The sequence below is a fragment of the Musa acuminata genome, chromosome BXJ1-5, assembly GCF_036884655.1.
Source record: "Musa acuminata AAA Group cultivar baxijiao chromosome BXJ1-5, Cavendish_Baxijiao_AAA, whole genome shotgun sequence".
Taxonomy (NCBI): Eukaryota; Viridiplantae; Streptophyta; class Magnoliopsida; order Zingiberales; family Musaceae; genus Musa; species Musa acuminata.
In genome coordinates this window covers 2097086-2120206 of record NC_088331.1, presented here as the reverse complement: position 1 = coordinate 2120206, position 23121 = coordinate 2097086, and the positions used below count along the sequence as shown (strand labels likewise).

The 23121-nt window shown below is 37.0% G+C and overlaps 2 protein-coding genes and 1 pseudogene across 4 annotated transcripts; all 3 read right to left on the bottom strand.

Moving 5' to 3' along the window:
• Positions 1-218: 218 nt before the first annotated feature.
• On the bottom strand, positions 219-7052 carry LOC135672943 (transcription factor UNE12-like). 3 transcript variants are annotated; one of them, XM_065181496.1, is made up of 7 exons: positions 6743-7052; positions 6488-6583; positions 5777-5896; positions 5269-5334; positions 2675-2740; positions 1398-1472; positions 219-771 (listed from the first exon to the last, which is right to left on the bottom strand). In XM_065181496.1, exons 1-7 carry the CDS (start codon positions 7001-7003, stop codon positions 544-546), a joined length of 912 nt encoding a protein of 303 aa, XP_065037568.1. In that variant the 5' UTR covers positions 7004-7052; the 3' UTR covers positions 219-543. The 3 variants fall into 3 exon arrangements, with proteins under 3 accessions (XP_065037568.1, XP_065037569.1, XP_065037570.1); XM_065181497.1 differs by having other exon boundaries at positions 6488-6580; XM_065181498.1 differs by lacking the exon at positions 6743-7052 and adding an exon at positions 6667-6696 and having other exon boundaries at positions 6488-6580.
• Positions 7053-8059: 1007 nt separating this feature from the next.
• LOC135581190 (sec-independent protein translocase protein TATA, chloroplastic-like) lies at positions 8060-11643 on the bottom strand. Its single transcript, XM_065181495.1, has 3 exons — positions 11261-11643; positions 9220-9402; positions 8060-8462 (listed from the first exon to the last, which is right to left on the bottom strand). The coding sequence occupies exons 1-2, from the start codon at positions 11576-11578 to the stop codon at positions 9259-9261; spliced, it is 462 nt and encodes a 153-aa protein (XP_065037567.1). The 5' UTR covers positions 11579-11643; the 3' UTR covers positions 8060-8462; positions 9220-9258.
• Positions 11644-12485: 842 nt separating this feature from the next.
• LOC135672942 (uncharacterized) lies at positions 12486-22430 on the bottom strand (annotated as a pseudogene).
• Positions 22431-23121: the final 691 nt, after the last annotated feature.

Here is a 23121-nt window from a genome sequence, read left to right as displayed (position 1 = left end):
AGGAGCAGCACTTCAGAGAAATAAAGCCAGCCATCACCACCACCACCATCATCAATTTCTCTGAGGTGTCATGTTAGCTCAAATCCTGCCATTATTCCTTTCCTGATCAATTCCACTACAGAAAAAGCACAGTCTTTTAAGTAGCACTTGAGAGAGAGAAAGTCATCACTGTCATCATCGACAATCATTACAACTTATAATCTCTATGTAGCATCATGTTAATCCAAACCTATCAGTATCCCTTTTCTTGATCAGGACCAGTGCCCACTACAGAAAAGCAGACCCCACAACAAAGTGCATTGTCAGTGCATTACAACCCCAGGAAAACAAATATGAGCAGGAAAGAACTTTGCCGACTTTCCTTCCATCATTCAAAAGCATATTGGAAGATTTGTCGAGATGAGTAGACTCTTCGCTAACCATAGGCTTGCAATCATACAACCTTTGACAAAAGAAAAAAGGTAGAAAATGACATCATATGATAGCTGAGTTGATTGGTACATATTGTTATACTGATGAAACAGGTTAGGTTAATTGCTTTCGTTATGAAGGGGTGTCGGGTTCAGGCTTGACTGGTTGGGCATCAGGCTGGTGTGCGTCATAGATTGCCATGGCCAGTGAAATCGGCATCATGCAGAGAGCCTTGGACTGAAGGAACTGCATTGCCGCTCCAATATCTTCCTCCATAAGCTTTGCTACTTGCCGTTCTGTGCCATCTGTCGACCACTTCTCCCACACCTGTTGGTTGGTACCGCCCTTGCCTGCCTCTCCCTGGTGACGACGAAGCAGCAAGGTCATCAGATAAAATTGAGTACTTCTTACTTAATTTTTGTGGAAATATTAATGTAGATAAACATTACGTTCTAAAAGGAGCAAATGTTCATGGGCAAGGAAAAATGGTGTATTGACAAACTGTATCAGTACGATGCACCAGCAAGAATCCTAACGACAATGATCAAGCAATGCACTATAATGTTTGTAGAAACATTAATGTATAATTGCACATAAACATTACATTCCTACATGAGCAAGTAGCCATGAACTGGATCAGTAAGATGTACAGCAAGCATTAGCAAGTGTCTATCAACAAAGAACAAAATCTCTAGATGCACTGACGGATACATGCGGTAGAAGGAAATAACTAATAACATGCCAAGTGCTTAATCAGTTCAGAAAAGAAACTAAATAATCTGAAAGTTTTTGTTTCTCCTTCACAATAAAACATGTTGCATACAAACATCACCAAGTCTGCAAGATTGTCTATTAGCCATTATATAAGTCTGCGAGAACACACAGAATGCATGGAGTGACTAACTGAAAGAAGATTGCCTGTGCATTCACAAAAGAAAAGAAAAGAAAAGCCTTCATCTTTCAAGATGCAGGTATTGGTTTATTACCTCAACTGCCAGGGGAATATCAGCAATCAGCTGTGCCACAGCACCAGCACCGCCGAGCCTGCTCATGCTTAGTACCTTACATTTTAAGGATGAAATCAGTTCAAGCATGCACTTTGGAAGAAAGGGGGTAAATAAATAATATAGATACAACATCACTTGGAAAACCTTCATAAATGGGATTCTGGCAGAATTCTAAGTATGCCATTGCGATAAGTTACTGAAATGGGATATAGAACAAGCTACTAAATGATGAACAGAAGGTGCAGTTCAAAAGCACAAGATATACTCAGTCTTGGCATGTTTCAAAGAAGACCATGCACCATGGTATGATGGTCCAGAAGCTTCTTTGAGAAAGTCTCCTGTAGCTTAAATGATGCAGATCGAGAAACTAAACTGGAATTGGAATTTTTTGGTACGCAACGAAGTGGCTGCATTTGCTGTTTCTGTTAGCATTTTTGGATAGTTCACAAACTAATGAGTGAATACGATACCATGCCCACTGCAGGTGGTCATTCCATATAATTTTTCATACATTTGGCAACAATTTAAAGTCATCAATAGATCTACTACGATTACAATAATAAAGTTGGTATGAGCTGCAACTCATGCATGACACAATGACTCTAATAGAAGATAGGTGACAAAAAAATTGGCAATAGTTTGAAGTCTTCGGTAGATTCATTATGATTGCAATGTTAAGTTGGCACGGGATGCAGCAACTAATGCAATGTCATGGATCACTGGATACAAGAACATACAAGTAAAAAACACAAATAAAGTACATGTATAGGTTTAAAAGTAATTTTTGAGAGGAAGCTGGTAAAGCAAAGGCTAGACAAAAGTTAATGTAAATTAGGTACTATCATTTAGGCAAAAGAAAGTTGAAACATTTTGGCTTCAGGTATTAACATTCATTGCAAGTGGAATGGGCATATCAATGAATAAAATTATTATTAATGGTTCAGCTTTTGACACATGAGCATCCAAAAGCAAGAGAGAGGGAGAGAGAGGAAGGAGTGCAGCAGCTATGTGATAAGAATTTTTGTTAATGCTAAAAGGGCAGCCCAGTGAATTTTTGTACATGCTTCTAAATTATTAAACAAACAGCCGCTCAAAACAATTGTGATGATAGACTGCACTGAAACAACTCTTAGATAATGCAAATTTAGAAAAAATAAGTTCAAGTCTAAATGAAGCAATGACCAGATAAATTTAGTTCAATCATGAGCATCAATTTTACTTCCAGAAAACTAATTATTCTGAAAACATATATATACCTTCACTTGCAACCTCAAAAACTTCACATAGTCTAGAATCTCATCAAGCATGGCCGCTCTATCTGTCTGCACAGAAAAAGGTCCACAATGGACAAAGACTAATACTAGTTAGTTCGCTAACCAATATCCATTAATTAAAAAAAAGACAGCTCCCATATTGCTAAGGATTGTTCCAATATTAATTAAGTTGCCAAACATTATCTAATCCACATAAAAAGAAGAATCACCTCTTCGATGCAAACAATAATGGAACCATTAACCATCTTTGTCTAGGGGAAAGATACTCTCTAGGGACAGAAATGTCACAAGACACTAATAGATCAAACCCCAAGAAGAACAATACCTAGGGGCAGAGTTTCACCAGGAACTTCAAATAATTTAAGGCTTGTGAAACTTTGTAAAGAAAGAAGAAACTTACGGTGAACGTGCTATTGCCCCTGAGTACACATGTTTACTTCATAGGAGAGCATGAGATAGAAGGGGATGAACATAATTTGTCCGACAATGGTTAAATCTGTAATATTCACCAGTTGTGGGTCTGGAAGGATGATGTTCGGTAGCTTTATATCTCCATAAGATTCTAATTTTATAAAGGTGCAGAGTTTATGCCAACAAGAAAACCCCAAGCAAAGACAAACAGCAAGTGCTTTAAGTTTCTAGAACTTTCCTAAAAGGGAATAATCTTTATCAGAAATTCTCTGGTTTCTCATTCTGGAATCAAGCATCATTGTTTTTAACTGATACAAAAGTAGCTTTTTCACTTATCTGCTGTTAGCTCACAGCTACTGACAACCCACAAGAACAGCAAATTATAGTCACAGACTCACATCTTCTGAGAGATTTATGATTGCAGCTAAATGAAGGCAAATACTTGATACTATAGCATAGCCTAGGCCAACAATGCATATGCAGACACTCTTCCATTCCAACCTTGTATCAAATACCAAATTTGGAAAGGAAATAAAGCAATAACTAGAAATCTCAATTTTATAAACTGCACAAACACCAGTTTGTATCAGGAAAAGCCAACTGAAGCGCTACTAACACCACTACTATTGATCGGGTTAAAACATGCAAAGCCAACCTCAAATTATCTAAGCTCCAAACATCTGAGCTTTTGAGGTATATAAGGGTATCCAACAGTCAAAAAGTAATTCAAAGGAGAAAAATAACCTGGTTGAAAGGGAGATGTAGTTTCATGCATACAGAAAATGGATCGTACTAATTTGCATATAATATTTACAATAGATCTGATTAATAGACATCAACGATCAAAGTTCATTTCACAAGACTATGAAGCAACAGTATTGAAATGTAGAAGTGAAATTTAGGTTTCCATGATGAATTATGTGTGCTACAGTGCAACTGAGAAGACAATTGAGAACATTTAAGAGTCATTACTACATATGAAAACAAAATCGGGGTTAGGTTGGAAGTTTTTGCTGTTCTTTAAGAATTACTTAAGGTTAAGATAAGATATAGCAGACAAAGTTGAGGATCAAGTTCAATACAATCTTGAACTTTCAAGATATTGTAATTTCTAAGGGATAACACAAAAATAAGATCTAAGATCCATGGCAATAGGACTACCAAGATGTCTGTGAAGCTTCTATTGGAATGCAAAAGCACAGAAAACAGTCAGCTATCCTCAATCATTCTGCAGATTATATCACCAAAAAAGATGCAGTAATCTTGACTTTTACCAATCTTTAGATTTTGGTATAATTTATTTACACTTCTCCCACATAATTTGTGATGGCAAACTGACATGAACTTTCTAATACAGCCTTCTTGAGAAGAACTCGAAAAATACTTGCAAATATAGAGGCCATAATGTATCTTACATGGATCATCAGAACTCCAATAGACCCATGCTCTACCTTTGATTATAATCTATTCATCAAAAGTACTACCTGATAATGATATATCACAAAACTTAAGAATAACAAGTTCTTTGCCCAATCAACTTGTTCCCCAAGGGCCCGGGTGTAGCAACTGAGAAAAGATCTCATCCATAAAGTCAAATACTCATATAGGTACACAGAGAACATTCTAAGATTTAATTGTGCTGTTGCATGTGTAAAACTTTGCTGGCACTTATTTTCTTTCTGCGGACTCTAAGAATATTATGTAGTACTGAAAAACGAGTGAAGACCGGAGATGATTTAGCAGGAAGAATAACCTTTTTGGTCCTGCCCCTTGCAACACATATAATTGTGCTGTTGCATGTGTAAAACTTTGCTGGCACTTATTTTCTTTCTGCAGACTCTAAGAATATTATGTAGTACTGAAAAACGAGTGAATACCGGAGATGATTTAGCAGGAAGAATAACCTTTTTGGTCCTTCCCCTTGCAACACATATAATAAATAACAAAGTTCAAGTTCTTTTTTCCAAAAAGAAACTTACTGACATCTAGTTAGTTTGGATATCAAGAAAATGTTGTTGTTTTATAGAGTTATACAGGACTCAAATAAAAACTAACTGAAAACATTGAATTATTTTCCTAAAATTAAGATATGTATATATTCTATGAAAACCTTAAGACCATCTTTCATGGAACTGAAAAAATGAAAAGGAAACCCATCTAGTCACCTTGTTAGTGTTGGGTACCAATTCCTGCAACGCTCTAATTCTTTCCGCTATTCTTTCTCTACGTAACTGCAATCAACAAGAAAAGAATGCAGTAGTAGAGCAGGTGTGAATATATATAAAGGAAATAATGTCTTCCATATGTACTAAAGAAAACACTAGTACCAGACAGAGTACAAAAGATAATCAATAAAACTTGATGAAATTGATTGTGCAGTATGTATATGTAAACATAAGATAAATTAAGATTGGGCAAGTTTCAAAGAAACTTCATTACTTCAATTATTGAATGCCACATATAAGACAATTAAAGGATAAAAACGAACAAGTAAAACATTAAATGCTTAAAAAAACTTTAGAATTCACAAGACTTTTTAGTAAAATCACGAACTTTAAAGTGATACAATTGATACGGAAGAATCATGTATGTTTAGAAATAGGAAAATATTATTACCATTAAGTGCAATGAAGAGTTTAGATGATAACATCTTTACGAAGTGTCAGAACTTACTCGCTCAGCAATGCTATGAGGATCAGTGGCCTGGCCACGCCTTGCCCGCACCTTTGGTCGTGGAGCTGGAGGTTGTGGAAAGGCTGCAACTCCACCTTGCTTGGCTTGACCATGGAAAGCCTACAAAATTTGGAAAGAGCAATTCAAAGAAAAGAAGATATGCAAAAATGACAGACATATGAACCCTCTCCAACAATTTAAGAAATATCAATCACATGAGAATAGGAATCAGCACGTAGACGAGAGAGGAACATACTTAGATGCAAGTACCTGCTACCATAAGCAGCTCTCCTCATCCTGGACCAGCAACAGATACTACATATAGGACCAAGCTTCTTAACAATTGGAGTTCATCTTACTTTTTGTTTTCCTTCCACTATATTTGCAGAATTCGAACATGAATTTAGCATGGAGTTGATTAACAATTAATGATTTTTCGTGTTTCTTGCTGCAGATAACCTCATTTACTTCATAATTCCACTTTTCATCTACAGAAGTTCATATGAATTTACAACCAAAAATTCAGAGAAACCATCAAGAAATTCAAATTTGGTGATACATAGTCCTCCAAAGAAAGAAATAAAAGAAGTCATTTTAGTTTATATCTGAACGACAAATGATTTTGGACAGGACTCTCAAGAACTTGAATACCTACGAAAACCGGCAGATTTACGCCATAAAACGGGAAGGACTTTGAAGAAACCAACGGACCTGAGGAGGAGGAGGATTAGGTCGCATTTGATGGGACTGGATGTGGCCGAACCCCGGAGCAAACAATCCCGCCGACGGAAACGTATCCCTCTCCTGCTTCAAAGCCACAGACCCCGGTCAGCTCATCAAAAGGTCACATTTGTCCCTCGACAAACTCACAAAAGACGAGCATACGTAACATCAACATCCGCCATTTTGGCCCAAGAGGGTGCCAAATCCGTGAGAGAGAGAGAGAGAGACGAGTCATCGGCTCACCGCCTTTCCCTCCGGGTCCTCGCGAAGACGCTTCCCGCTCGAGGAGCCCTGCTCCAAGCTCAGCCCCAGGGGGAACGCGCAACCTACGCCACCGGGTGCGTCGGCTGGCCTCCGGTGGAGGGGAACCCCGGCGAGGCTACCGTCGGCTCCGCCGAGGCCGGCGTCCCCGCCGGTGGTGTAAGACGAGGGCAGGGAGAAGATCTGCTCGAAGAAGTCGTCGGCCATGCCGTCCGGCTGCTGATGCGGCGGTTGGTTCGCCATGGCGGCGGCCGCTCGGACGATGGCTTTTCGTTTGGTAACGGAGAATGCGGAATGATAGAGAAATTATTATTGTTCTTATTATATTATACGAGAGAGAGAGATTTGTTTTAATATATTTTATTTTATGTCAAAAAAGCTCAAACTTTTGATGCGGACTCCAAATATATTTTTAATAAAAAAGAAGCATATTTTTAATAGAATAATATTATATGCAGACAAACATGTCATCAAATATTTATTCTTTTTATTTAGTCAATCAAACTTATCATCCCCAAATCTTCCCATCAACTATTATTTTTTTTTTAAATACAATACAATTATCTTATTATTTTAGTAAACTTACTATTAAATATTGATATTTGGGGTATTTTCTTATAAAACATTTATTTTAAAAAAATAATATTTTAAATTTAAAAAATCCAAATTATCCCTTAAATTTTTTTTTACTTGTTACAGTATTTTAGCTATTAAATAAAAACATTATAAAACCAACTTGAAAACACTAAATTGACTCGTAACCTTAATCAAATTAATTATAAATTTAAAAATATAATATTATAATGATCTATGAGCGATGATAATCAAAGTGATACAGATCTATAGTATTTTCAATATATCAATAAAATACTATAAATATTATTAAAAAATATTATAAACGATCTAAATGAAAGCGCTGTAATATAATAAATAGTTGAAAACTGATAGAAAAAAAAAGGGAGAAAAATTTTGAAGAAAAAAACTTTTGAGGGGTCTTTTAGATTTTTTTAAATTAGGAATATTATTTGAGAAAAAAAAATAAAGATGAGATATCTTTTGAAAAATACCCAAGATAGGAATATTTTTGTAAGGAAATCGCCCTTCATATTTTCTATGTTCTTAAAATTTTATTATATTTTTCAATCACTTTACATAGTTTATCCTTAGAAAGTTTGGAAATAACATATTTTCCATCCAAGTATTAAAACCCTATCTTTTCCTTAACATTCATCCAAACATTAATTGCACATAACCTCAAATCAATCATCTGGAAGCTCGTAATCCACTATAAGATGGATATGAATCAGAATAATATTCTTCTAATCCAAATCGCAATCCAACAAGTTTATTCGATGGATGACCAATTCGGATATGGATCGATCTCGATCCTGTCCTTTATTATGATATGACCAACATAATAAAAAGTATTCCCCTAAGAGCCCATAGAATGTTAGACCAGATTAGACCTCCTTGATCTAACTTGTCACAAGTCTAACGGTGGCATGCATGTCTCATAACCTTACTCCTGTTTGCCTCCGCTTCAAAATAATTACTACACTCATCTTGTCAAGCATCCAACAACACCATAAAGTAATATACCTTCTCCTCCATCAGGACCGATATAACACACAAGGCTTCAATCCAGATTCAGAGCCCATTAAGCAACTTAAAGAAGCTACATGCAGATTAGCATATGCAACTTCTGCAAAAAAAAATGCAGGTTAGCCATAATAATTTTGTACAAGTATTTTTCTTTTTTTCTGAAAAGGAAAAATTATCAATTACCGTTTCGGGTTGAATGTAAGAGTTCTTATATCTCTTTATTCGTCTTTTCATGCTCTCTTAGGTTTCTGGATTTATAAAACAATCTACTACTATGAGGAAACCAACCCTATAGCCCTAAAAAAAGAAAAAGGATTTGATCGATTAGCAAACCTTTTTATAACTCTGATAATCAATTTTCGTCCGAAAGTCGGACAAACAACAGGAAGGGATCCTCCGAATTGACTATTTTAGTCTTATCAATTTTGATAGGAAGTAATTCCTGATGTATATTTTGGAACGGTATCTCATGTAGTAAGCTACCATCATATCATGTTTCTTTCTCAAAGAAAAAGAAAAAAAAACACTTCTACAACAATATTCCTACCTGTGACATGGAAACTCACTTTTGAATATGAGCATTGTTCCGGGGGTTAGAGGTCAAGAGAAAACACTCGGCTCGGTTGGCCATACTATTTCTTTGCTTGCATATTACCAGGTGAATTTGGCTCTGGATTTCAAGAGAATTTCCACAGAAGTAATGATTGACCACTAATTTTGAGTGGGTAGACATAAACTATCACTCAACTTATTACTTATCCATTCAGATACCAGAAAATTTATAAGCAGCAACAGAAACTCAAGAAATGCCACGGAAACTCATGTCTGATGCATAAGAGAAGAAAGAACCCATATACCTAATAATACAACACTGAGAAATGGTTGTCGACGACAGCTCATAAGGAGCTCTCTTTGCCACCTGAGGTTTCAAGTTCCTTTTCTTCTTCACTGCTCATGGCTTTGTCGAGGCTTTCAGCTGGAGGTGATTTACTTGAATCTTCAGGACCCTTCTTCAATTCAGTTTCAAATTCTTTTGCAGCCTGAGCATTTAAGATAGGTTAATCAGTAAGATTAAAGAAGTAAACATCAACAGCAAAATAACCAAGGGATGTGATTCTTGAACTGTATATCATGCAGAATGCAGTCAAAATAACCAAGGGACTACATACTCTTAATCGACCTCAGGAAAAAGAATCATTTTAAGTGTCAATTATTCAACGGTGAAAAAACTCTGATTCTAGGATTATTTTACAATATTTACAGCCATAGTATCTCAACCTTGTTCATGATCTTGCATGCAAATGTAGCAATCATCATAAAATGTCAGTTGGCCAGCTAAATTTAATTTGTATTATATTTTATGCTTCCATGGGACCATCAATTCTCGACTCTGGGTGTGATACTGATAAAACCATACAGATACACCACATATGACCAGAGACTAATTAAATAACCAAGTATGATCATATCCTGAGTTGCAACCTCACAAATTGCATGTTTAATGAAGAATCATAAAAGCTTTCATAACTGGGGTGATTGTATCTTTTTAGAAATCAAAACAAAAGTACAAGAATAACCACACATCTTCTCCATGATGGTAAGTGAAATTAAAGGGGACCCTGCATTTGAAAGGTCATGCTTTAGTAAAATTACTAACAGAAGCAGAACGTGTAAACATGGACAACGAAGACTTTGGCAATCTCGATAAGTAGAGAAGTCAAATATTGCATTATTCAAAAAGATACCATAAAATAACTCATTGTTGATCTCATCACTAATAAGGAGACAAAAAGGGAACTTTGATTATGTTCTAAAGATCCATAGAAAGTCTCACCAAGAATTTTAGCCAGCAAGTGGCTTATTGGCATAAGCATCGCATCTCATCATATGTCATCTTAAGTCCTAATGCATCTATCTACAGTCAGTTTAGTCCACCACCATAGTTGCACTATAACCACTCACTAACTGAGTGAAATTCACAAGAGAACAAGGTTAATGCCATAAATTAGGCCATATTAAACAAAAGGATCCACTTATCCCATCTACGTTACTCATAACTATTCTTGATTTGACTGAAAATTCAAGCTTGATTTATGTAACTTGTATAATTGGATTAGAGTGGCTGAAGGACTAGGGAACATGTAACCTGCAGGAGCTACTCCACATTGCTTGAAAAAAAGATTGACACCAGTACAACTAACTACTTGATGCTGAGGAACCAGATTGCAGCTAGAATACTTGCAGGTTTTATCAGAAGTCCACTTTTATACTAATTATGATGCTTTGGAAGTGTCCCACATATCAAACAATAGGAGATCCAGAATCAGCAAGTATTGATGATTTAGCCTGCATATATCCATTCAAGATAGAGGGATTTGCCCGAGTTTTCAACTTCATATTCTAACATCTTAATCCTAAATTCTGTGTGTTCCTGTCAGGCCATAATTTTATTTGCGTATGTGTAGACCATACTGCTCTCTCTCAGAAATTAGTGACTGATAAGAGGCATGTTCAAGGAATGCTGTCTCAAACCTTAGTTCCTAGGTGCGACTCCTGAGTGTTATATACTCAGTTGTTTGGGCAACTCATACAAGGAAATTGTATACCTCGAGTCGATCTCAGTTGACCATAAGGTACATCACTCATAAAAGTTGATCCAGCATCCTAAATCTTGATCTAAAAAAGGATGTTCTCAAGATCCAGCAGACGCAGAATAGTTTCGCTACAATATAGGCACATAAAACAGAATAGAAAGACAACCAAACGCCCGAATCAAAGCCCGGATTACCAAACAAGATGCAGGATTCAAAGGAAAAAAGGGCATTCAATCCCTAAGAACAACTGGAATGAAACAAACCCACCGACCAATTCCTCGAGAGGCAAAAGAGAGGGACGAACCTGTTGGAAGCTCTTGATGGTCTTCCCGAAGCTGCGGCCGATCTCGGGGAGTTTCTTCGGGCCGAAGACGAGCGCGGTGACTCCTGCGATCACGACGAGCTCCGGGACCCCGAGGCCGAACATGCAGCGGCACCCGAGGCCCCGGTGGCGGCGGAGGCGGGGATGGGGCCCGAACGCAAGCGTCGACCGCGCGAGGGCCACCCTCTCTCCGCCGCCGGCGAAGAACGCGGAGTTAGGCGAGCCGAGGGAAAAGGCCTTCATCGGCTGCCGAGTCGTGCTCGCCATTAGGGATGCAGAAGAGAAGGTCATGGCCGCCATCTCTCCCCGGATGTGTTCGCTCCGCTGTCTCGATCGCAAACCACTCACGTTTTCCAGGTGTCTGTTATTTCTCTCTCAGCCATTGGCCTACTTCTTGACATGGGGTTACCAGCCGTGAAGTGGGACCCATGGATGACGGAACTGAACCGGCCCGGTCAATTGAGTCGATTTTAATCGGTTCGGAGCAGACCGTAGCTAACGTAAACCGATGCTTGAGCGGTCCGGTTTCTTTCTTTTTATAGAAATGGTGAATATTATTGGCCGTTTTATTGTCTACTCAAAAAGACTACAATGCCCTTTTTCACATATCCTAATTAATATTCCATCGAGGGCTAATAAAGTCTTCTTCACAAGCATAGGGAAGAGGAGAAACAAAAAGGTGAAGTAGAGTATGAAGATTTATATTGAACATAAACATGATATATCACAATTAAGATGGTTGTAATTGTAATATATTTGTATCACCACAAAAGTTGATGAGTCAATTAATATAGACTTATTACAAAGAAAAGACTGTAAACACATCAGCCATAATACCAACACTAAATAGATCTTATATTCTGTACCACAGCAAATGTGTTGTTTCAATAAAAATAACCATGATGGTCCTCCTTCCAGTCATGCAGCATACGAGGATTTCAATGCTTGCCAATAAATCCAATGAAAATAATTGCACGGCTGTACCATCCATGATAATGAGAAAAATAAAAGAGTATTGACTGAAGATGTAATTGAACATTTTGCCAAAATATATGTAGTATATACATTGCCACAAGCATAGCTGAAAAGAAAAAAAAATAGTTTCCACATAAAATGAATCTTCATCTGCAATTAGATACATCTATTCATCAAGAAATAAATTTCAACAGTTCATGTCGGCAGAGATCGAACAGACAAATGACAGAAGTAGTCAAACATTTGATGTATAAGGCTTCTTCACAAGCAGCCATAAGAATGGGTATTCGATGAATGATTCTGATAGTTTCTTTTGGTACACATGTCAAATGATATCACAAGTCTCAGATATTGAGAATAACATGACAAAGATGATAGAAACTTGAACAGATAGTAGCACAGAGAAGATTGTGGTGCTCATGGCAAAAGAATATTAAATAAAAAACACCAATCTGTGAAGCAATCTGCAAATTTCATGACCCCAAAAAACGCTTAATATCATATGTAGGATGCTTTGAAGCTTTTCATCTGTAACCATATCTTGCATGCCCAGATGATTGTGAGCATTGGCCAGGCACCATAAAAACAAGGCCCGTCCAAGATGAATGTATAACATGTTTGCTACCTTAAGAAGCTGAATACTGGAGTATCATCAGGAGGCTTCATTTAATCTGTTCTTGGACGATTGGAACCAGCTTTTTGGCGGCTATTGTACAGTGGCAACAGCGAACGAGACCCATGTTTCCTCCTACCATAACACCGCCAGTATACAAGCAGAACAAGAAGCAATATACCAATTGGAATTGCCCATCTGTTCCAGTATTGCAAATATAAAGATAAAAAGATCAGTGAAAAAGGTTGTTTAATATGGTAAGTAATCTGCAGTGTGATCAAAATGTCAGTTGAAACTATGACAAGAAATGGAGAAAGTCTTGCCTGTCCAAATCAAGAATAGGGCTATAAACTATAGTCTCCCATGTAGACACAATAATGTGCCAAGCAGGATTGTAATACAGTGATTCTGATGACCAGAACATTCTTGTGTATGTCTCCAAGAAGATGAACATCAGCCAACCAGAAATCTCCAACAAAATAAACTTGATGATAAATCGACCCACTATGGCCACAATAAGTGAGAAAGTCACCAACCAATTTGAGAGTCTTTGATTGTAGTCCTTGATGAAAAGGGACCGAGATTTTCCAAGCATCTGAAGAAAATCCAAAGTCATGATCAGAAACAATTCATTTGGTTCACTGATAAGATTACGAATCATCTGAAGAAGAGCCCAGAACGGTTTTTCTCAAGCAAACAATAATAGCAGTTAACCTGATTAGCTGATTTTCACATAGTAATTAGTTTAGATTATTACAACCTTGAACACATCTCTAACAGAAGGTGTCACATTAGTTAGAGAAACACGTCTCTAGTGAATCTTGATTGCATAATCTAATACAGATTATAAATGTCATAAAATGATAAAATCATACCAAAAATGTCGCAAACAAAAGAAAAAAAAAACAGAAACAAGTACATCCTCTTCTTATCCTCAAATACTCGTAACATCACAATTCACAAAGAATCACATAAATTCCTAAATTGAAGCATAGAAAGATCGTCAAACTTATAAATATAACAACCAAAGAATCCCTTGATTCATCACCTGCCAATTTTGATAGATCATAAGACAATTCTAAATTAGCACACTCTCAGAATACTTCTTAAGTATATACAACAAACAAAAAACTCACCAGGTTGAGTCAAAACTAAAATATTTGATATTCTCAAACTTAGGCCACCACTAAGTTTTAGTAATGACTTCCACATATCCTAATTCCTTATGGAAATGAATGAAATGCAACACAGAACACCTTCCTCGAACACAGTACCAGGAGCCCAGCTGCTAACCAAAATCACTAATAATGCAAAAAATCATTAGTATTCTACAATTCTAAATTTGTCTTGCATTGTCAAATGATCCTCTCTATATTTTGGGATGTCACCATCTTTTTATACCATGTGATCCTGCATAACAGCAAACTGGATGCCAGTGAACCACCTATCAACTGAATGCATAGTTTAGACCATAAGTACCCGGAAACTGGAATATTTTGGGTTGCGGTATGAAGTGTGGATACGCCAATTAGATGAACTTCATGGTAAGGTAAATGAGGGTGAGGTTGAAGTGGTTTCATTACTTCAGGTTGTCGCAAGGATGTGAGAAACCATAATACAACGAGCAACAAGCAAGAATTTAGCTGAAGAGGTGTTTATTTAAATAAAAAAGAAAAAGAACATGCTGCTATATGTGTCAACTGGCTGGACCTAGGCCCAATGCAAGTTGAATTAGCAGGACTCAGACCAGAGACTTGGTTGCTCAAACCAAGCCAGAGGATCTGGGTGGGACTGGTCCATTTATAGTTTACAACAGGGCAAGGCAAGATTTGAACTTCTGAGGATAAGACTGGGCCCGGCCGTTCAGGTTCATCAGCCTTGTGTCAAATCAACCCACTTCTTTTGGCACATAATTCAGCAGAAATGGTACTATCAGAAACAAATCTAAACACATTAACATATGCAACTAATGGAGCATCTAATACATATCCCTGCTGGCAATAAGATTATATCCAGTTAACGTAGCTCATAGCAAAGTATTTCAGAAGTGAAATAACATCATTTTCTTATGATAAGCTAATCCCACCAAATTCAGAATCTTCCTTTGAAGCATTGAAAAGACACCGTTATCTTTCCTTTAACACAATCTAATCACAGTCAATATTTCACCCATCAAATAAGAGGAAACTGATTGTAACAATTAGTCACAGGACATCTTACCTTCATCATCTTCTGCTTATATGTTTCTTTTGAAGGCCCAACACAGTCTCTTTCAAAAGTTTGATTGCACTGAAGAAAACCAGCATTGAATTTTGCCATGGAAGGAAGTCTCATGACTTGAAGGTGATCCATTTTATCCTCACACTCAGTGTATCTGGCTTCACACAATTTTGATGAGTGATATTCATTTGCCAGAAGGAATGTTCTATAAACCTGATAAGACAATTGTACAAGTAAGCACAAAGATAATTTCATAAGCATGAAAAATATCTAAACTGAATAAGAGCAGATATGGCCCATAAGCTACAGGTTCATATGCATTTCCTCAATGCAACACTATTGCCTGAACAGATTTCATAATCTCACTTTTAAAATTTATAAATGATGCAAAATAGACAAGTTATACTCATACTCAGATCTATATGAGAGCATGTTTTAACATCTTTTTTAGTATATCAACCAAAAAGTCCAATTACAAACTCAAATTCCCTGGTCCAAGTGTTAGGCTCTCCTTTTCCTATCAAAAATCAATTGCAATCCTCTCAATTAGGAAGCAGGTTATAAACCTTTCAGATCTGAATTCAGTCACATATTAGTCTCCATTTAAGTAAATCACAGATCAAGACAAATATGAAAAGATATATTTTTAAATACCCTTGAACAGTTCATTTTCAAATTATATACTTCGTTTCCAGTCTGACTTCTCTTGGTAGTTTTTTTTTTTCTGCAACCATCCATCTTCCAAAGCCACCTGAATTCCAGAACCTATTACAAAATTTTAAGGGCCAAAGATATTTCTAGCAGCTCTTCTACTGCACCACTAAGTATTAACCATAAGTTCATGCAAAACATTTGCAATTCCAACTGCCTGTATTTGCCAATTTTTTCACCTATTTAGTCCCCTTATGTGAGTGAAGTGAAAAAATAATGCTGGCGTAGCTCTTGGAGAGCTCTGATTTAGTATGTCTATGCAAAACTTCTAGCATTGAACACATTGTTGCACCTTTTGTATCTCATCGTCAAGTTTTAGAACAGATCTTTCAGCATGATGCCGACCAAAATGTTGTTGATCAAACAACTTTTTTGCTTCAGCCTTTGATTCTTCATGAACTTCCTGCAGCCTGTTCTCTTGTACTGGTAGCCGCAAAATGTCCATCCGTTGACTGTATAATTTCAAACAATGGTCAAGAATCACCTTGTTAAATACTTCAACAATAGAACCTGTGGATGGAATTTCTCCTTTATTCAGGGCGTCAAGAATCTGAAAAGAAACAATGGATGCAATAATTAGAGCTACTTATGATGCTCGATACTTCAAATTCAAGTTTAATGGTTTTAATTTGTGCATGAAAACCACATCAAGTATCCAAGCATAGGAACAGTAACAAACAGATAACTTGTGGAATGGACACAAATTCATGCAAAAGCACCTGCTCTAGGAAAGCTACAAAATCCTTTCCATTTAGAGGTTTTCCCTGGACAACTTTTGGACGTATAATGGTCGCAACAAGTTTTTTCAACTGGTCCCTTCTTTTCACATACAACTGATCCAGCTCAGTGTCCTTCATATCGCAAAGTTTTGTCCTTTGAAGATGAGGCTGTCAGAAGTTTCAAGGCTCTTGTCAGATCATAAAGTAACAAATTGCAGGAAATGTATATTAGAGCATATGTTAACTTATAGAAGCATAAAAGAATAACTTCCAACGTCCAAGTGAGGGCAGCAAAACACAATGATGCCAGTTTCCACATTCCAATTCAAACAATAAACTATCAGAAAGTTAACTAATATACTATCAACTAATGACAATAACAACATAAGAAAAAAATAAAAGAGCTTTTAAGCCCATGAATGTTGCAAAAGCTAAGACACATGAAACATGGACACTTAAAAGAAAATTGAGTCCTCATCCATCTCCTCTCCTCCTTGTCCTCATCCTCTCCTCGTCTCCTTCTCCTCATCCCTTCATCATCTCCTCCTCCTCTCCTCCTCCTCCGCTTCTCCTTCTCATTCTCCTCCCCTCCCCTTCGAGTACTGCAGTATATACCAGCATAAATTGGTATGCCATGTGTACTAGACGGCTAGACCCATGCTGGCCAGCCAGGGACAGGGATGGTTCTGGTATCCAAGATTGAGAACCATGATTCAGTGAATATGCAATCTTGCAGGCATCACAACATGTACCATGTAACAGAGTTACAGAATTACTAGAAAAACCTTGTTATTGTGTGTGCAACTGCACTTATGGCCCACATCACAACTGTGTAACAATTTCCATTAACTACTTAGATGATAATTCTTATAGTTAGCTATAAGGGCAAGTAAGCAAAAAATAATGCATTAACAAAATATCTATGATTTATACACAAAACCAAGTGTGATGAGCCTTTTAATAAAACAATCCTGGATTTAAGCACGTATGAAAACTAAGAATCTCAATTATCATTCAGAATATATTCATTTTTAGTACTAAATAACCAATAATAATCTCAGATTTCACAATTGTTGAACACAGTCCACATTCCAGTAGCAACAGTAAAACCAAGTCCGACTAGGCATAGCTGATGCCTGATCATATGCAATATAACAACAAGACATGATGTCATCCAGAAACATTAACAAATAAGAGACAATTAATGCTTATTGTAACAAAGTTTAACAATAAAAATGCCCTTTTATTAAGGAAATTAAATGGGCATACCAAAGAAGACTTCTGCAAAAGATCAAAATCTCCAAATTATATAATCATTGACTAAGATAAACTGTGATATTATCAACGATAACCAATGTTTACCTGTGGTAGGCTAAAGGCAGTACTATTGTCACCCATTATTGCTAAGGAATCTCGAATTTGGTTAACCTGATTCACCACATCAAAATGGATAGCAAAGGTTTTTAAGAAAACATAGGAGAGCTCACTAAACACAACTCTATTAAAAATGATATTAATGTTAACAAAAGAGCCAAGAGGCTTCAAAAGAGCAGGGAAGGACAATTTTCAAATATTGTTCATTTATACATAAAAGTAAGAATTAACAGTTGGACCATACCTGATCAATGTTTCTATCTCCTGAAACCATAAAAAATATTGAATATAAATACTAAGGTAACTTCATAAGATTCCCATAAATAGCAAATGAAAATGAAGTGACAATCAGATAAGACTGACCATTATTATTTGGTATGCGCCGAAGGGCTTCGTTCACCATTTCTTGAACAGACTTCCCTTCTGCATAATCAAAATATATAATTTTTAGTGAACTAGCCATGAAGAGATGGTAAAATTTTAATGCAGACATAAAAGGGATAAACGGCATCTCAATGTTCTGATAAATCAAAGTGCATGACTCAAAATTCTAGGTACATAACATAACAAAAAAAGTTGAGAAACTCTGATTCACTTGGCACTGCAAAGTATCAACCACATCAACCAATGTATAATCTGCTGGACTACTTCAAATACAACATACATGTCAAAATACTATCAAACAAAATCCGAGATGTAAAAAGAACATTAAAATCAAATCACTTTAGTCATTAAAAATGTTAGAAGTTGTCCATGGATCAAAAGACCTTTTCAGGTTGCTTGACATGCTACTCTCTTATTATAACATTATAACGTAGATTATGTAAAATACTAGTTGTATATATACTTCTGCAAATGCTAACTAATACAGGGTGTCTCACTTTGCAAACCTAGGTAGTAGCACCTATTGTATAAAAACTGTTTTGCAGAATCTTCTGTAGTCTCATATTCTTGGCAGTTGGCAGAATCTTCCATTACATCATATTTTTTCTTTTCCAGTAACAGTTGTCCTGATGTTCTAGTCTATCTTTTGTTATGGTGGTTGTTGCTGTTGTTGCCTACTTGTTAGCCTTTTAAAACTTTTTGTCGATTACTAACATGTATTGTCACTATTACTTAAAACTATTTCAAGCAAACAGATAAGAAAATAAACTTACGCAGGAAATCTCGTTGGATAAGCCACAAGAGTTTAGCAGGCTCAAATGCAACATCTTGCCCCTGTATAAACACACCATATTGTGAATAACTACAAGTATATTTGGTTACCTAAACCACTAAGCACATAATCAGTAGATTACCTTCACCCTGATCTCCATGAAGCAACAGATGAGCAAAATCCAGAAGTAATTAGAAAGGAAAAATCAACAAACTAACAATAACAAAATTTTTGCACTAACAGAATTCAAATTTAGACCTTCCATAAAATTCTTCTGCAATTTCAACAGCAAATGAGAGCCGAGATATATCAGCCTCGCGAATCTACAACATGAAACAGAAATTTGAAGAATAGAGATCATAAGTGAATAAAATCTCATCTAGCATAGAAAAAAGAAGTCGGTAGCACCAATTGTAGACTCATTAAATCCAGATAAATAACAAACCGTCTCAGGAAGATTATAAATGAGAACAGAGCTCATTACTGTAGCCAGCGCAAAGATCCTGTAGAAGTCAAGGACAAAGTTAACATGATTGTATTTTGTAGCAAAATTAATGATGTAAATTTTGGTATTACCTGTCATCATATACATTTGATTTGCCAACACTTTCAAATCCTTCTGTATCTAGGTACAATACAGATACTTTTGTTCCATCAATATCCAATTCCACTGGTGTTCCCCAAACCCAAATGCCTGTATCAAAAGACGCTTGCTTACTAAATACAAGATCTTGCAACAAACAAGAGAAATATTAAGAATAAATTACTAATGTTGACTAATGCAAGATTATAAGATATGGCTTGGTAATTACTGGAAAGGTAAATATTGAATAAATCAGTGTATATTGACCTTTGGTTTTGGTATCACGCATATGTCCAACCCCGAAACCTGCACATAACAATTCATTTATATTCAATAAAAATGTTAACGTTAAGTAATTTGTCAAATTAAAGCAAGAACAATAAGAAATGCACCTTCATCACAAGAAAGGGAGAGAAGTTGGTTGAGAAGAAAGGATTTGCCTGAGCGATATGGACCAATAACCTGAGATAGAAATCATGGTTATTAAAAAATAAAGAGAGATTATAATAAGGGACTGATTAAAATGATGCTAATTGACAATTATATTGGGCAATATTACTACAGAACTAAATTTTCATAATGACTTAAAAAGTGTGAAGCCATATCCATTCAAGGATATTATTTGGTGATGAGCAAGAATGATGCAAAATAGTTCAGTGATTTAAAAAGGTGCTCGGGCGAGGCGAGGCGAGGCGAGGCCCGAGCACCTCGCTTCACTTCCAGGCGGCACGCTTCAAAGAGGCGTCGCCTGGGCGCTCGCCCAAGCCCAGGCGCTGGGCGCTTCGGGCGAGCGCCTGGGTTAAACCAGGCGACCGAACCAGCGTTTTAGGTCTGGTTCGGTCTCCGATGCTTTAGTTGGTTCAATCGAACCAACTAAAGCACCGATATCAGCTGTCGTTGCCCAACCCTAACCCTGCTCGTTGCCACCCCCGCTCCCGCTGCTCGCCGCTCCTGCTCCCGCTGCCGCTACCTCTTTTCTCAGTCAGCACCCCCTTACACTCCTCTTTCTTCTTCTCCTTTTGTATATTGTTAACAGTATACTAATAATAGCATTTGTATTTATTATATTAATAATATATTTTTTTGATTTTATATTTTAGATTTTCTTAATTTAATAGCATATTTTTATTTAAAATTTTAAATAATTATATTTATTAATTATATTATATATTTTTATATCTTACCGCCTCGCTTCGCTCGGGCGAGCACCTAGCACCTCAGGTGTTTTTGGACCTTAGCGTCATTTGGCGCCTAGCGCTTTTTAAATCACTGGAATAGATTCAAGGAGAGGGATCATATGAACTTACTGAAGAAGACTCCAACATGATAGGTAGTAAAAGAACTTCTGAGAGAAGAAATCATAGTTGCAAAATTTGAATCAAGATCGAGATAAGCTGGAGATGAATCAACGGAATTGGTGGGACCAGCAAGACCACATTGGTAGTGTTGGAATTGGCAAAAATATTATTTTAAAATAAAAATATAACTAAAATGTAGGGAAATTAATAAAAAAATATGACAATACGTTATCTCTATATAGCAATTATTTCTAAAATCATCCAAAGATAATAAGTTAATTGATTAAATATATATAATAAGAAGAAATAAGCATTAAAAATACCCAAGAATATACTCGTGATAGAGCCCCAAAATGCTCAGATAGTTGAAATGTATAAAATACTGTTCTCATCATGGCCCCTTCCTATCGCAGCCATAATCATAAATCACAAAATCAAAAAGAATGAACTTGTGTATGTGAATTTGAGTGAAAAAAGAATGTAACGATGCAATAAGCAGAACTAAAACTTGCATGACCCCATCCTCGCACACTGTAAATTGTGTGAGACCAAATCTATAAATCTCAAACATCTTATAATTTGCAACGGACTCGAGAGATAAACTTAGTGCTTACTGCGACAGCAGCAATAGGGGTAGTAATTCTTTGAATTGCCTCCAAACCCTCTCTTGCAAGACGCAGTTTAGTATGTTCTGAATCTGGCTCCACAATAGGAAACCTGCAAAACAGGTATCAAGCTAAGACCAAAGATAAAAGAACCGTTGGTCGGTTCCCTACTAAGTCAACCAAAAGGAAAGGTTAAATGTTGAGCAGTATAATCTTCCTTGGTGCAGTAAAATGGACTATTAGGATTTATTCCCCGAGTTGCATAGGATATACAAAGGACCTAATCATCAAGGTAGTTCGACCAATGTCGTCACTGATCAGCAATAAGATCGAAAGTTCGGAGTCATCATCCCACTCTACATAATGCCCTTGTAATTATGATGGCATTTGCTATAATCGACAGGCACAGTCAGAAACCAGCTAAAAGATCTCATCATGCCGCATCAAAACCATTCTTTCCATCGATTCGCGCACACTACCCTAACGATTTCGCAAAACGAAAAACCATGAAAAACAGATCACACTTACGCTCGGCGGAAATCCTCCGGGCCAGAAGAAGAAGAGGATGCGAAGGACCAAACCAAGATCACCACCCAAAACGCCAAGACCTGCAGGGACGCCTCCATCTCGTTCGTTCAACCTGCCGATCCCGGATCGCATCCAGCGAATCCCACCGAGCTCCCAGATCAGTAGAGCTGCCTCCACGAAAAGCTCCAAGAGGAAATATATCCACCGGCTACGGCGGAGGCACCGCTTTCCCCCCTCAGTCTGTAGGTCGCTAAGCGAGTCTGCGATCGAAGGATAGGGAAAAGTTTGGGTTGGGGTTTCTTCCGAGAGAGAGGGATGTGATGACGCCTCCGGAGATCGAGAGATCGAGGTAGAGAGATGGAGAGAGAGAAGCATCGAGATTTGAACCGTTCTAATTCCAAATTAACCTTCCACCTGTTGAAACTTGGACTTCATCCAACGGCGATCTGCGCTTCGAGATTGGAGATTCTTACGATGAACGGTTGTAGATGCACCCGCTGCATTCATTTTAGGGCAGTTTCATGTCGCCCTCACAGAAATTACTGTGCAAAGGACTTCGTCGTTACAGCTAATAATTCTGTGCATTAGATGCCAATCAAGGTTGACTTGGTCAACCCAACCCTACTGGGAACTTGGAAATCACATTGATAACATGTTCACTATGCATAGCTCTCTGCCATCAGAGTGGATGGACAAATTGAATTATAGAAGGTAAATTATGTTTTATAATTGTTGAGGAGAAAATATTTTTTTTCGATGAGTCGACCAATCTAGTTCGAGAAACTCTCTAAACGATCAAACGAGATGATTGATACGATACAAAGGTGACTCGAAGGGGGTCTTCGGATGGCTTCTGAGTATCTAAAGTAATCTCAGGATTAGACCACGGTGGATCCAACTCTTTCATATGTTTTTTTAACAAAGGTTAGTGGCGAGAAGAGTTTCCCGGTTTGATCTTTTTGACATTTAAATTAGTTTTCAATGTTGTATAGAATATGGAAGGTTTCGGGAGCGATATCTGACTTTTATACCTGATCGATTGAGGAAATCTTTTGTAATAA